General features: G+C 43.5%; 1 protein-coding gene and 1 pseudogene across 3 annotated transcripts in view; one reads left to right on the forward strand and one right to left on the reverse strand.

Moving 5' to 3' along the window:
- On the reverse strand, positions 1–8170 carry LOC142433703 (large ribosomal subunit protein mL39-like; annotated as a pseudogene).
- Positions 8073–13053, forward strand: part of UPF3B (UPF3B regulator of nonsense mediated mRNA decay) — a 20854-nt gene continuing 15873 nt past the window's right edge. Inside the window, exons 1-4 of one of the 3 annotated variants that reach the window (XM_075538730.1) lie at positions 8073–8324; positions 9269–9375; positions 9562–9668; positions 12323–12421. In XM_075538730.1, coding sequence (XP_075394845.1) covers positions 8169–8324; positions 9269–9375; positions 9562–9668; positions 12323–12421 — 469 coding nt within the window. In that variant the 5' untranslated portion in view covers positions 8073–8168. Of the gene's footprint in view, positions 8335–9268; positions 9376–9561; positions 9669–12322; positions 12422–13053 lie in introns of all 3 variants that reach the window. The other 2 variants (XM_075538729.1, XM_075538731.1) reach the window with 2 other exon arrangements.

Genomic DNA, 13053 nt, shown 5'->3' on the forward strand with positions numbered 1-13053 from the left:
CTAACCAAGATTGAACGGATCAATGGCTGCCCTCCTCTCTATCATATAATTGAAGGATCAATATATTTTGAAACTCAAACTCAAGAAAAGCAGGAATGGAATTCCTAAAGTTAGTTTCAAGCCAACCCTGTACCTGTGATGACCTCCTTTATTAAAGGTCAAGATGAAGCTGACTGCACTCATAAAGATTTATAGCCTTGGAAACCCAATGAGACAGAATTAACTTGATGGCAATAGACTTGGTTTGGTTTTGGTCTCAATGCATAAGAACTCTCTAAGTTCACATTAGAGAAAGAGGATTCACCTATACTTATTTTTCCCAAATGTTTTATTGGCATATAATTTATATATCATACAATTTAATAGTTCATTCAGATCAAGAAGAGTTGTAGTACAATCATCTCCACAGTTTTAGAACATTTCTTTTTTCCCCCCAAACCATTTTACTAGGACCTACTCCGGATATCATGTCATTTCATAATTCAATAATATCAAGCAGTGTTGCACAATAGCTACCACAGTTTCAAAACATTTTCTTCCTTCTTGAAACCCTTGATATCAGTTCAACTTACCCCATCTTACCCCCCCAAAAAAAACCCATAATTCTAGTTATTGTCTTTATAGATTCAGCTATCCTGGGTTTCATATACTGAAAAACATAGAATAATACATAATAGAGTCAAGAAGTCTGGGTTAGTCCAGGTAGACTAAAGAAACAAATTCATAAAAATGCATATGTGTAAGAAAAAGGTTTATATATAAGAGGAATTAAACACTGAGAAAACATCCCAGCCCAGTCCAGATCAAGTCCATAAGTCCGATATTAGCCCATATGTCTGTTACCAATCTAAAGTCCTCTTCAGACTCATGAAACATGAGACTCATGCAATGATGTCGAATGCAGGAAGATCATAGGCCTGTGAGTGGAAGTCTTCTGGATCCAGTGGGGTTGTAAGCATCTCAGTGCTGGTAGGCGTCTCTACGTGGCTTCTCCGGCTCCAAAGGTTTGGTTGCATCAGGGCAGATCCATGTGTAGGGCCATGTGTCTTGTCAGTAAAGCGTCTCCAAGGAAGTGAGTAGAGTGAGAGAATTATCTCCCACCTCCAAGGAGGAAAAATCAGATTTCCCAGAATCCTTAGGGGAAACCATGGCCACACAGAAGCCTCATTTGCTATGAACCGATTGACAGAGTAGACTCCACCCCATTCACTCTTAATCCTCTCATGTCCCAAATTGACACCAGATTATGTAACTACCACAGTCTACCAACCATGACAAAATACGACAGAGATAAACCACAATTTGAAGAAAAAAACCCCAGAAAATATTAAAAACCAGATCAAGCATAAAGTTTATCAAAAGGTAGATAAAATGACAAGGTTTTAAACGTTCAGTCCAAATTATATTTTTATTCTACTGCAATCATCTCACCAATACTCTCTGTCTGATAAGCAGATCATTCCCATTCTTTAATTACGGTTAAAGGGAAATCGCCAAAGGATTATTCTCTGTGTAGATCCTGCAAATGTATCTTGGGTTTCCACTGTCATCATAACCTTGTGTACACCAGAATATCGCCATGTTAGCTCCTTTGTATTTTGATGATGTCATTTGCAATCTTTGGATTATGGATGTTGGTATGCTTCTTCCATGTAGGCTTAGTTGATATCACACTTAGATGGCTGCTTGTTTGAAAGCAAGCCTTTACAACTCCAGATGCTATTCTGATAGCCAGGCACCATCTATTTCCTTCAGCACACTTTGCTATAGCACCCATATCTTATGTGTTCCTTTCATGAGGGCAGATATTGAGCAGGGCCATATTGTAAGAACTAATTGTCCTTAGATTGGAACTAGGATTAAATGTGAGCCTCAAATCCATTCCTGAATCTTTGTTGTTTGTTTGTTTTTCTCTGCCTCTGATTCACATTTGAGACATCCTTGTTAATTTGTGGTAGAGAATATTATAGATCATCTCCCTGGAGTACAAAGACCTTCTTTTATAGTGTCATTGATTAATCCATGGTACTAGTTTTAAAACACTATGGAGAAAGAGAGATGGAAGTAATGTAGTTTCACTACAATTCACAATACATGGATTATCGACTTTCCCCGAATAAATCCTTACATGACTGGGCGCTATTTGCACATACATCAAGCAAAACTTGTGATAATATTCACTGGCAATGTCAGACACAGGTCTGCCAGAATAATACATATCTTAATATAGTAAGTAGGGTATTGAAGTAGTAAGTAAATGTTAGTTTGCCTACTGGCAGTTCAATACCCTTGGTATAGCTATCTTCTGCTTCTTCACATGCCATGTAGTTTCAGTCTTAAGTCCTCAGGTGACAGGTGTGTTTGAGGTAGAGCCTAGTACACCCAGTTGGGGTTTCCACATCCCATTCCTCTGGTATAATCTGTGGAGTGTGTTATGTATCTTGAAGATCCAGGGTTCAATGTTCCACTGTTCTATGGCGCATGGCCTGGATCCCCAGTGGGTATACAGAGCCTCGGAACAATGTGGCTTATTAGGAGCATAGTAGCAGGCATACTCCCACCTTAGGGCTCTTGAAAGCATTGTTAGTCATTTTTTCCCTCTAGGAAGTTGGTCCTCCCCACCTTTTCTACCAACAGACATGCACTTGCTTTTCAATGTGGTTGTTCGTATTTACAAGTCCACCAGCAGTGTCGAAGGGTTCCAATCTCTCCACACCTTCTCCAGCATTTGCTGTTCTCTATTTTTTTTTAATTTGGCTATAGTTGTGGGTGTTAGATGCCATCTCATCATTGTTTTGACTGGCATTTCCCAGATGCCTAGTGAACTGAAGTATGTCTATTGGCCATTTGAGTGTCATTCTCTGTAAATTGTCTGTTCAGGTCCTTTGCCTACCTTCTCAGAGGGTTATTAGGGTTTTTTCCTTGTTGTAGGCTTATACTAGACAGTCTATTTCAGTAATCAGTCCATTGTCCGTCATGTCATTGCTAAATATCTTTTCCCAATCTGTGGGCTCTCATTTTACTCCTTTGATGCAATACAAGTGCTTTATTTTTAATAGGCCCCTTATCTATACTTTTTGTTTGACTTTAATATCTGTGAAAGTTATATGATTCTAGGGTATTTTTAAGCTTATTAGATTTACTTACAAAGTTATAAGTGTGATATTTTTCACTCAGAATTAATGTGACCCCTCCAAGGATCCTATTTTACATTAAAAACTTTTTAAATTGAGAAATTCACCTTTATTTCCCATGAAATTATATTCTGGACTCATATTTTTTATTATCTCCTGATTAATATCATCAAAACAAAATTAAAACCAAATCTTTCTCCCAAATTGCTGACGTTATGGTTAGCAGGTTAGTAATGCACTCTGCCCCCATGGCTCTTATGTCGCCAATGTGGTGGCTGTAAGGTGCAGCCCTGTGGACAACAAAATGAAACACTGCTTGGTCCTGCGCTATCCTCAGAAGTGTTCTTTTTTCTATATTAAAAAAACCTTTTCTTTTGATTTCCTATACATATTGAAACTGCAGGGAGTTTCTATGTAGACGCACTTTCCTCTGTAGGTTTGGTCTGAATTTCAGTTACCAATTTCGGAGGTCTTATCCCATTGTAAAATGTGCTCTTAAGTGAGTAGGTAAGGAGAGACTGTGGAATCTCAGTACAGGACTTGGCTGTGCGGCTTGGAGATTGTGAAATGCTTACACTTCATTCTGGAAACAATGACTTGTTCTTGGAATAAGAGGGCCCTTTCTAACAGCTATGAAGTCACCAAATCGGTGTAACTTGACTCTTCTCTTGGGGTTCGGAGATGCTTTCTCTTTTTTTGCAATCTATTTTGCACTCATTGTGCCAACATCTTTCTAAAGCTACTTTTACATTCACTTTCAACATTTCAAAGGGAAAATCTTTGTACATGGAAGTTTGAGCATCTTTTGTGAAGGAAGGAACCTCTTTTTCAGGCCTCTGATCCAACATCCTAGCAGAAGGCTCCAGCAATTACAGGCCTCTCTGGAGCTCTGACCAAATTGCCCACAGACTCCTCTTTGAATGTTCGCCCCATCACATCACCAAAGTGCCAATAAGCCTCATTCACTTCTCTTGGATCTCGATCTTTAAAAGTTAGAAATTTAATTTCATAGGACTTGCTCAAAGGCTCCTAAGGCTGTCCGTCAACAAGAACCGGGGAGGGACTTTTTGCAGTGCCACTTACTTAAATGCATGGCACAACTATAAGGGGTTGAGAGGTTCTTATTCATCACAGAGACAGTGCCAGGGTAAATTTTCCCAGCAGGTTTTACATTCAATCTTCTCAATTCTAGGAACTGCCTGCTTCTCTCTATATTAAAGAGTACGTTTCGCATTTCTGTCGATTTGGTTGGTGACAGCTGAGAAGCTGATGAAGTTGCTCTCAGTCTCCAGCCTGCCCCATTACCGGGTTCCAGACCCCCAAAGTTATTGCCTCCACAGCAGCCAGGGAACTTCTCACAATTGTTCTCATGTTTAAGCCCTTTGTTACAGCCACTGTGCCAATCTATCTTGTCAAGGGCCTTCCTCTTTTTCATTGCCCCTCTACTTTACCATGCCATCAAGAGACGCGGAAAACAGCTGGTTAGCATCTTCTGTTGTAGTCCTTGACGGTTGGGAAAGTATTTCAAATAGTAAGTCTCCTTTTCACAGATGAGTCTGAAGTTCTCAAACACATATTTAATGTGGATAAGGTAGAAAATATTACCCTTGTCTTCACAGGTAGCAGTAGAATCAGCAGTCACTTATGTGAAATAATTTCTTTCTTTCTAATTATATGACTCCTTTCTTAATTGTTTAGGATTAGGGTAATTTCAGATCAAGAATTGTTTTAAAGAAGATTTAAGTGAAAATTACATTTATCTTGAAGCTGAATGTTATATTACTAGTTATCATGTCTGTATATTGAACAAATTAACAGGGAAACTGGATTATATGACATAGAGGAACATGGCATCAGGATTGGAGGAAGGCTCATTAAGAACCTGTGATATGCAGAGGACACAATTCTGCTTGCTGAAAGTAAGGAAGACTTGAAGTCCTTACAGATGAAGATCAAGGATTGTAGCTTTCAATATGGATTGGAACTCAATATAAAAACAAAAACAAAAATCCTCACAACCAGATTAACAGATAACATTATGATAAATGGAGAAGAGATTTGAGTGGTCAGGTTTTTGTCTTCGTTGGATCCACAATCAGTAGTTACAGAAGCAGGAGTTAAGAGATCAAAGGATGCATTGCATTGGGTAAATATGCTGCACAAGACCTCATTAAAATGCTCAAGGAGGTCACTTTGAGAACTAAGGTGTGCCTGACCAAGCCACCGCAGTATGCATCACCGAGTATGCATGTGAAAGTTGTACTATTGAATAAGGAAGATGGAAGAATCATGGATGCATGTGAATGGTGGTGCTGGAAAAGAAGATTGAAAGTGCCATGAACTGCCAAAAGAACAAACAGATCTGCCTTGGAAGAAGTACAGCCAGCAAGGAAGTACATGGAATTTCGTCCTGTGTACATTGGACATGTTATCAGGAGAGACCAGTCCTGGGAAAAGGATATCATGCTTGGTGAAGTAGAGGGCGGCCCTCAAGGAGATGAATTGATGTGCTGGCTGCCTCGGTGGGCTCAAACCTAACAAATGTAAGGATGGCGCCAGAGCAGACAGCATTGTGATGAGCGGGAAGCAACCCATCAGCAGTGAACACTACCAGGCGGAGTTGCATACCAGGCAGTCGGTCCCACATGCTGCCCACAAGGAGTTTCATTTGTGAAATGAAGTCATCGAAAAGGGGCAGTGAAAAAGAGGAAGACTTTTGACAAGATGGATTGCTACAGTGGTGGCATTGAAGGGTTCAAACATAAGGAAAATGGCGAGGCTAGTCTAGGCCCAGGCAGTGTTTCGTTCCATTGTGCAACAGGGGTTGCTATGAGTTGGAGTGGACTCAATGACACCTCATAACAATCACAGATGTATTGAAAGCAGCCTGCTCAATGAAGGCCAGAGTAACACGTGAGTAGAGAAGTCTTTCTTCTGCTTTTCTAGGATGGAGCCCCCAACTTGATATTGCCCACCTTGGAAGGTGGACCCAGGATTATTACATTGAAATAGCGAGGTGCTTTGGGGTTTCTTTTGAATCCGTCCTTTCTTCTCAGGTTGGGTTTTTACGAATAATATAAAATTCGACTTTTTTTTTTAAGTGGAGAGGAGGGTAATTCTTAATCAAATCATGTTGGGGTTTGCTTTTTTCACCCTTTCCTTCCTGCAGGGCATCAACACTACGATAAAACCAAAAACCAAACTTACTGCCATTGCGATGATGCTGACTCACAGCAAGCTGATGGGGCAGGGTAGAATTGCCCTTGTGCATTTTTGAGTGTGTAACTCTTCCCAGGAATAGAGAGTCTCATGCGTCTCCCCACAGAATGGCTGGCAGTCTTGAAGTACTAGCCTTGCAGTTAAGGAGCTCTGGTGGTCTAGTGGGTTACATGTTGGGTTGCTAATCACAAGGTCAGCAGTCCAAAACCACAAGCCGCACTGAGGAGTGAGAAAACTGAGGCTTTCTACTCCCAAGAGGAGGACAGTCTCCTCAGAAATTCACAGAGGCAATTCTACCCTGTCTTATAGGGGCACTATGAATTGACATCCACTCATAGTAATCAGTTTTTTGTTTGAGCCTTGTAGTTAGTAGGTCTAATCTACTAAGCCACTGAACAAAATAAAACAAAAAACTCACTGTCATTGAGTCAATGCCAACTCATGGCGGGACCCTACAGGTTGGGATAGAATTGCCCTCTTATCATTTCCCTAACCCCAAGATGATGAAAATAAATCCCATACAGTTTAGTCATATTAGCCCACAACACACCCTGATAGAATGGATTCCATATAAACCAAAAAAAAACAAACTCACTGCCATCGAGTCAATTCCGATTCATAGCGACCCTATAGGACAGAGTAGAATCGCCCCATATAGGTTTCCCTGTAGGACAGAATAAAACTGTCCCCTTTAGTTTCCAAGCCTGTAAATCTTTATGGAAGCCGACTGCCACAATTTTCTCCCACTGAGTCATATGAACAACAAAACAACCCACTGCTATCAAGACCATTACGACTCAAAGCGACCCTATAGGACAGGGTCCAGCTGCCCTGTGGCTTCCCGAGGCTGTAAATCCTCATGGGGGCAGAAAGCCTCATTTTGCTCCTGAGGAGCTGTTGGTGGGTTCAAACTGCTGACTTGGCGATTAGCAGATTTTAACTTCACCACCAGTGCTCCTTTGCTTAATTATATTGCATCATTTAAATATCAATATCTTGGGAGTGTTTATTAAATATGTAAATTAACTATGAATCCTAACCAATATAAGAAAAAAAAGTAAAGCGTCTGCAAGTGTATTTTCAAAACAACCATCTCACTGCCATGGAGTCCATTCCGACCCCTAGCGACCGTATAGGGCAGGGCAGGACTGCCTTTGTGGGTTCCCAAGATTGAAACTCTTTAAGGGAGTAAAATGCCTTGTCTTGCTTCAGCGGAGTGGCTGGTGGTTCTCGAACTGCTGATCTTATAGTTAGCAGCCCGATAGAAATCATATTCCTAATGAGGTAACTTTGGTGAAGGTTGAGCTTATCCGAGGGGGCTGGAAAACGAACCACAGCCTGCAGAACCAATAACTTGCTCTGAAAAACACTCAACTTTCCTGAGGAGAAGATTCCGTTTATTTACAAATAGGGACTCTTGAGTAATCCCAGCCTTTGGCCAGAAGCGTTGTAAGCCGGGATTTGTAGTCCAGAAAGAATCTGCCTATTTCAAGATGGCAGGTAAATAATGAGGTACGGAGGAAGGAACGCCGCGGGAGTGGGGGCCGTGGAGGGATTGGGGGCGGACGGGGGCGGGCATTCAATTCGCGGGAAGTAAAGATCAGGTGTTAAAATCTACGGGGGGCGGGGGGGGGAGGAGGCTGAGCCTTCTGAAGTGTCGCGAGATCCTGGCGCGGCCCAATGGAACGCGTGGCCGGGCTGGTAACTAGGATCGATTGTTGGGGGCGGAGCTCTGAGGGAGCTGGGCGGGCTTCGTAGCGGCTCTGCGGCCCAGCGGCGGCGGCGGCGGCGGCGGCGAGAAAGCCAGCCAAGACCATGAAGGAGGAGAAGGAGCACAGGCCCAAGGAGAAGCGAGTTACCCTGCTGACGCCCTCGGGGGCCACGAGCAGCGGCGGCGCGGCTTCGGGCGAAGGCGGCAAGGGAGACGACAAGCAGGACCGCAACAAGGAGAAGAAAGAGGCGCTGAGCAAGGTGCTGGCGGGTCGGTGATTCTCGAGAGGGTGGGACAGGTCTGCCGCTCGGAGGGGATGGGTGGGAATCCTCGGCTCCCCTTCCCGCCCAGTGGCTCCCTCAGCCCTGGGCTGAATGAAAACCGCAACCCCCGCCTCAGCCGAGCGCCCGAAAGCCGCGAAGCCCCTCCCGGCCAAGCCTCGCTCGGGGTGGGAGTGAGGGGAAAAGGGGGGCTCCCTGGATTGGGGAAGGCTTTCGGGGTCCAAGCTCGGAGGGTGATTGTCGGGGATGGGGCAACTGTGGCGAGAACGCAGAATTAAAAGGCTTATTGGGGAGCTTATGAAGACGAGAAGGGGGCGGTACTTGGCGATAGTATTGGTGGGGGCCGTTGAGGGAACGCGCCTGAGGAAGACCAGTGGTCGCGCGGTTGGGGGATGGGTGGGGGAGGCGCGGACGTCGGGAGCCTGCTGTGTGGGGAGTAATCGGAATTTTTGAGGTAATCTCACGTCTTTATAAGAGTTTTGAATTCTTGAAACTGAGCGAGGAAGGATTTGGGTTTAAGATGTGTAGAACGCGCGGCGAGGGGACGAAATACGGTATCGAGAGTTGGTGACACTCCCTGACGACCAGAGTTTGTTTCCTGGGTTCTTAACAATAGATCTGGTGACAAATGGGTGATTAGAAACAAAAAGGCGTGGAAGCCTCCTAAACTGCTGGGGCTGTGGGTTCAGAAAGCTGACTGCCTCGCGTGTAAAGAGTTTGGGGTTGGTTCCTTTCAAATGTAACGCCTTCATTAGGTTTGCTTGATTCTGCCCTTTAAGCTTGCGAAGGAGATTGTTACTGGTTTTGGTTTTGGTTTGCGCTTTAATAAGCCAAGCACTTCGTTCAAAACCCAGCAGGCTTCTCTCAGGTACGCAGGGGAAATTGCTCTGCAATTGCTTGATTGTCCTTATTCATTTCTTAAGGTGGTTATTCGGAGATTACCTCCCACTTTGACCAAGGAGCAGCTTATGGAACATCTTCAACCTATGCCCGAGCATGATTATTTTGAGTTCTTTTCTAATGACACTAGGTAAAGGGGGGGAGGGGGCAGTGTGTGTGTTGGGGGGAGGGGGACTCCATGAAAAGGATGCCTTCTATGCTTTGCAGCGACTAATTCATTCCATTTGGGATTTGAGGCTGCCTATTTAATGTGTGTTATTGTGATTCAGCCAGACTCCCTGCAATCATATTTACATAATTGCTCTCCTCTCTGTAGTCTGTATCCTCATATGTATTCCAGAGCATACATCAACTTTAAAAATCAAGAGGACATCCTTTTGTTCAGGGATCGCTTTGATGGTTATGTATTCCTGGACAATAAAGGTGAGTCCTTGGAACCAAACTCCAGGGTAGGTTCTTTGTTATTGAAGGGTGGGGTGAGACTGGGATGCACGTGTCTCTTCTTTATAGCTTTTTGAAAATTTTGGGTGATAAAGGGTTTTTACACATGTGAGAACACTCAGAGGTCCCATGTCAGAGCCCTGTAGGATTTATTTACCTGAACTGTCTGTGGTTTAAACAACTGGATGCAGTTGCCACTGTTTTCCTGTGTGACTCTTGTTTTGGGGCCCTGGATCCAGATGGTAATGTTGTTTTGATTATTTACTGGTTTCAGCAGTGATAACGTAAAAAAAATGGCCCTCCAAACTTGGGTGGCAAGTTTTGCCTTCTTTCTTCTCATGTGGGCTTCCATCCTTTAAGACACTAGTCCCCAGTGGGATATTGGGACACATTTTCACTCAGTTGTATGTAATTAGATTATCAAACCTGGTGATCTTCCCCCATTGTATCCACAAGGGCGCAGTCTACAGGGAAGAACAATTTCTGCTGTAACTCTTCAAATTATTATCCACAAAACTTGGGACCCCTGGTGTCACATTAGGGTGCTACCCAGGAGGTAAGCAGTTTGAACCCACCAGCCATTCCACAGCCGAAAGATGAGGCTGTCTGCTCCCATAAAGATTTACAGCCTAGGAAGTCCACAGAGGCAGTTCTACTCTGCCCTGTAGGATTGCTATGAATTGGAATTGACTCCATGGCAGTGAGTTTGGGTTAGATGGCTTAGCGGATTGGCATGTTGGGCTGGTAATCTCAAAGTCAGAGGTTCAAACACACCAAACCGTCTGAGGGTGAAAGATGAGGTCCTCTGCTGCTGTAAAGATTGACAGGTGCAGAAACCTAAAGGGGCACGCCTGTTCTGCCCTATAGTGTCACTGAGTCGGAATCAATTCAGTGGCAGTGAGTTTGATTAGATTGGGTACCAGATTTAGTCAGACTGTCCATGCTGCCATTTGCCACTTTGCACTGTACAGTCAAGCCGAGCAAACAGTGTGCCATTTTCTTTAGGGTTTTTTGTTGCCCCCTGCCCAGAGTCCTCCCTGCAAACCAACCTGCTCTTCCACTCCAACTTTGCTCTTCCAGCAGCAGTTAGCAATGAGTTCCATATTGCTTCGCTTAAGTTTTCATCTTTTTTCTAGCCGCCTCATTTCCAGTGATGACTTATTTTATTATGTTTTAATGTGTTCATCTAGACCAGGCGTCCTCGAACTACGGCCCGCGGGCCACATGCAGCCTGCCAAGGACATTTATCCATCCCGCGGGGTGTTTTTGCCCCGTTTGATTTTTTACTTCAAAAATAGAAGTGTGCAGTGTGCATAGGAATTTGTTCACAATTTTTTTAAACTATTGTCCGGCCCTCCAATGGGTCTGAGGGGCCGTGAACTGGCCTCCTGTTTAAAAAGTTTGAGGGCCCCTGATCTAGACTCACTAACACGTCACAGTTGATGTCCATGCCATCTAATGTTGGGGCAACCACTACCTCTAGACTTAGAGGATTTTCCATGTTTTGTGTGACCGCAGTCTACTATATTGCTATGATACAATCAGTTCACTGCCACAGAATTGATTCCGACTCACAGTGACACTATAGGACAGAACAGAAGTGCCCCTTTAGGTTTCTGCAGCTGTCAACCTTTACAGCAGCAGAGAACCTCATCTTAAAATAGTGATTTTTAAGATAACTTTAATTTTTTTTTATGTCCAAACTCCTTTGCCTAGTGTTAAGTGTTCTCCATGGTCTGGCCCAATTACGGTTGTTCACACTTTTTCCAACTTTGACCTGATTTATGAATTCCTTTATGAATCTATCATAGTTATTAAGGTATTCTGCTTCAGCATTCGTTAAACTTACTGCCACCAAGTCAACTCGAGCTCATAGCAACCTTGTAGGACAGAGTAGAACTGCTCCCTAGGATTTCTGAAACTCCAAATCTTGACGGAAGCACAGCCTCATCTTCCTCCCTTAAAGCAGCTGGTGGGTTTGAACCTCTAACCTTGCAAGTAGCAGTCCAAAGCTTATCTCATGGCACTATTAGGGCTCCTTCAATTTTTATTAGGATTTGCAAAATCGTGTTTTTTTCCATGATTGTTTTGGGGTACTGTCTAGCCATCAACCATCTGATTCCAGGCTTATGTATATATGCCATTGGTCCAAACCTAGGATTTTAAGTGCTGTGCGACATTTTTCTGTGGCAGAGAGCTGATGGCTATACATACTAACAGTCTATCAAGATAGCATTAACATACCTAAAATTTGCCCTTTCAAAGGATAATACAGTTCACTGGCTTTTAGTATCTACATACACATGCACAGCAATTGCTACAACCTAATTTTAGAACATGTTCATCACCCTCCCCCTAAAGAAGCCCCTAGCCATGAGGTGTCACTCTTCATTCTCACCTTCACCCCACTCCCAAGCTCTAGGCAACCACTAATCTACTTCCCGAATCTCATCAATTTCCCAATTATCGGTTTGCACTTGGGGTGCCTTGGAAAGCACTCTGACTACAGCTGGTCCAGTGTTGGTTGTGCTCATGAGAAGATCCTCTTCAGGTGACTGCCCTCAAAGGAGGTCTAGAGAGCAGTCGGCTGACTCCTTCGTCACCACTTTCATGTTGTTGTTGCCTTTTCAAAACAGGTCAAGAATATCCTGCTATAGTAGAATTTGCACCTTTTCAAAAAGCAGCAAAAAAGAAGATTAAGAAAAGAGACACCAAAGTTGGAACTATCGATGATGGTATAGTATTGCTGTCCTGCTGTTATTACTGTGGGTTTTGTTCTAACATTGCTCCGCAGGTGGGTTATTAACCAGTATTTGAAATAAGAAAACGTGCCAAACAAAGCTAATGAGAAAAGTGACTTGCTAATGGAGGCTTTGCTTCTTTGTTAGATTGGAAGTGGGTTTCTTGTAGAGTTTCTCCCCTCGGCCAGCAACATTGTGTTCCTCCCCCATTGAGCAATGTGAGATTACCTAGTGAGGAGTAAGCACCAGGGGTCGATGGACTTGACAAAAAGCAGATGTTTTCCAAGTCTACAACAGCTGCTTCTTGAAACCTCCTACCCTGTAGAGGACTGCCGAGTTAGCTTTCTGTCTTCAGTATCTTTGTAAATAGAAATGTCAAAATGCCATCAGTCAGATGACTCAAGGTGCCTCGGAAAGAATTACCTCACCTCTGGTGGCACACTTCGCATTTGCCCCCAATTTGACCGGAGACAACTGACATGTATATATTGATGGAAAAAATAGTGTGAGCATTTGTTATAAGAGGTGTAAAAGATGTGGACTATTATATTCATTGCCTGGGATTTGGGTGAAAGTTTACAGAGCCCATTGGTTTCCTCCTCCTCATGCCATTGATGGATCCAAAT

This window comes from Tenrec ecaudatus, chromosome X (assembly GCF_050624435.1).
Source record: "Tenrec ecaudatus isolate mTenEca1 chromosome X, mTenEca1.hap1, whole genome shotgun sequence".
Lineage (NCBI taxonomy): Eukaryota > Metazoa > Chordata > Mammalia > Afrosoricida > Tenrecidae > Tenrec > Tenrec ecaudatus.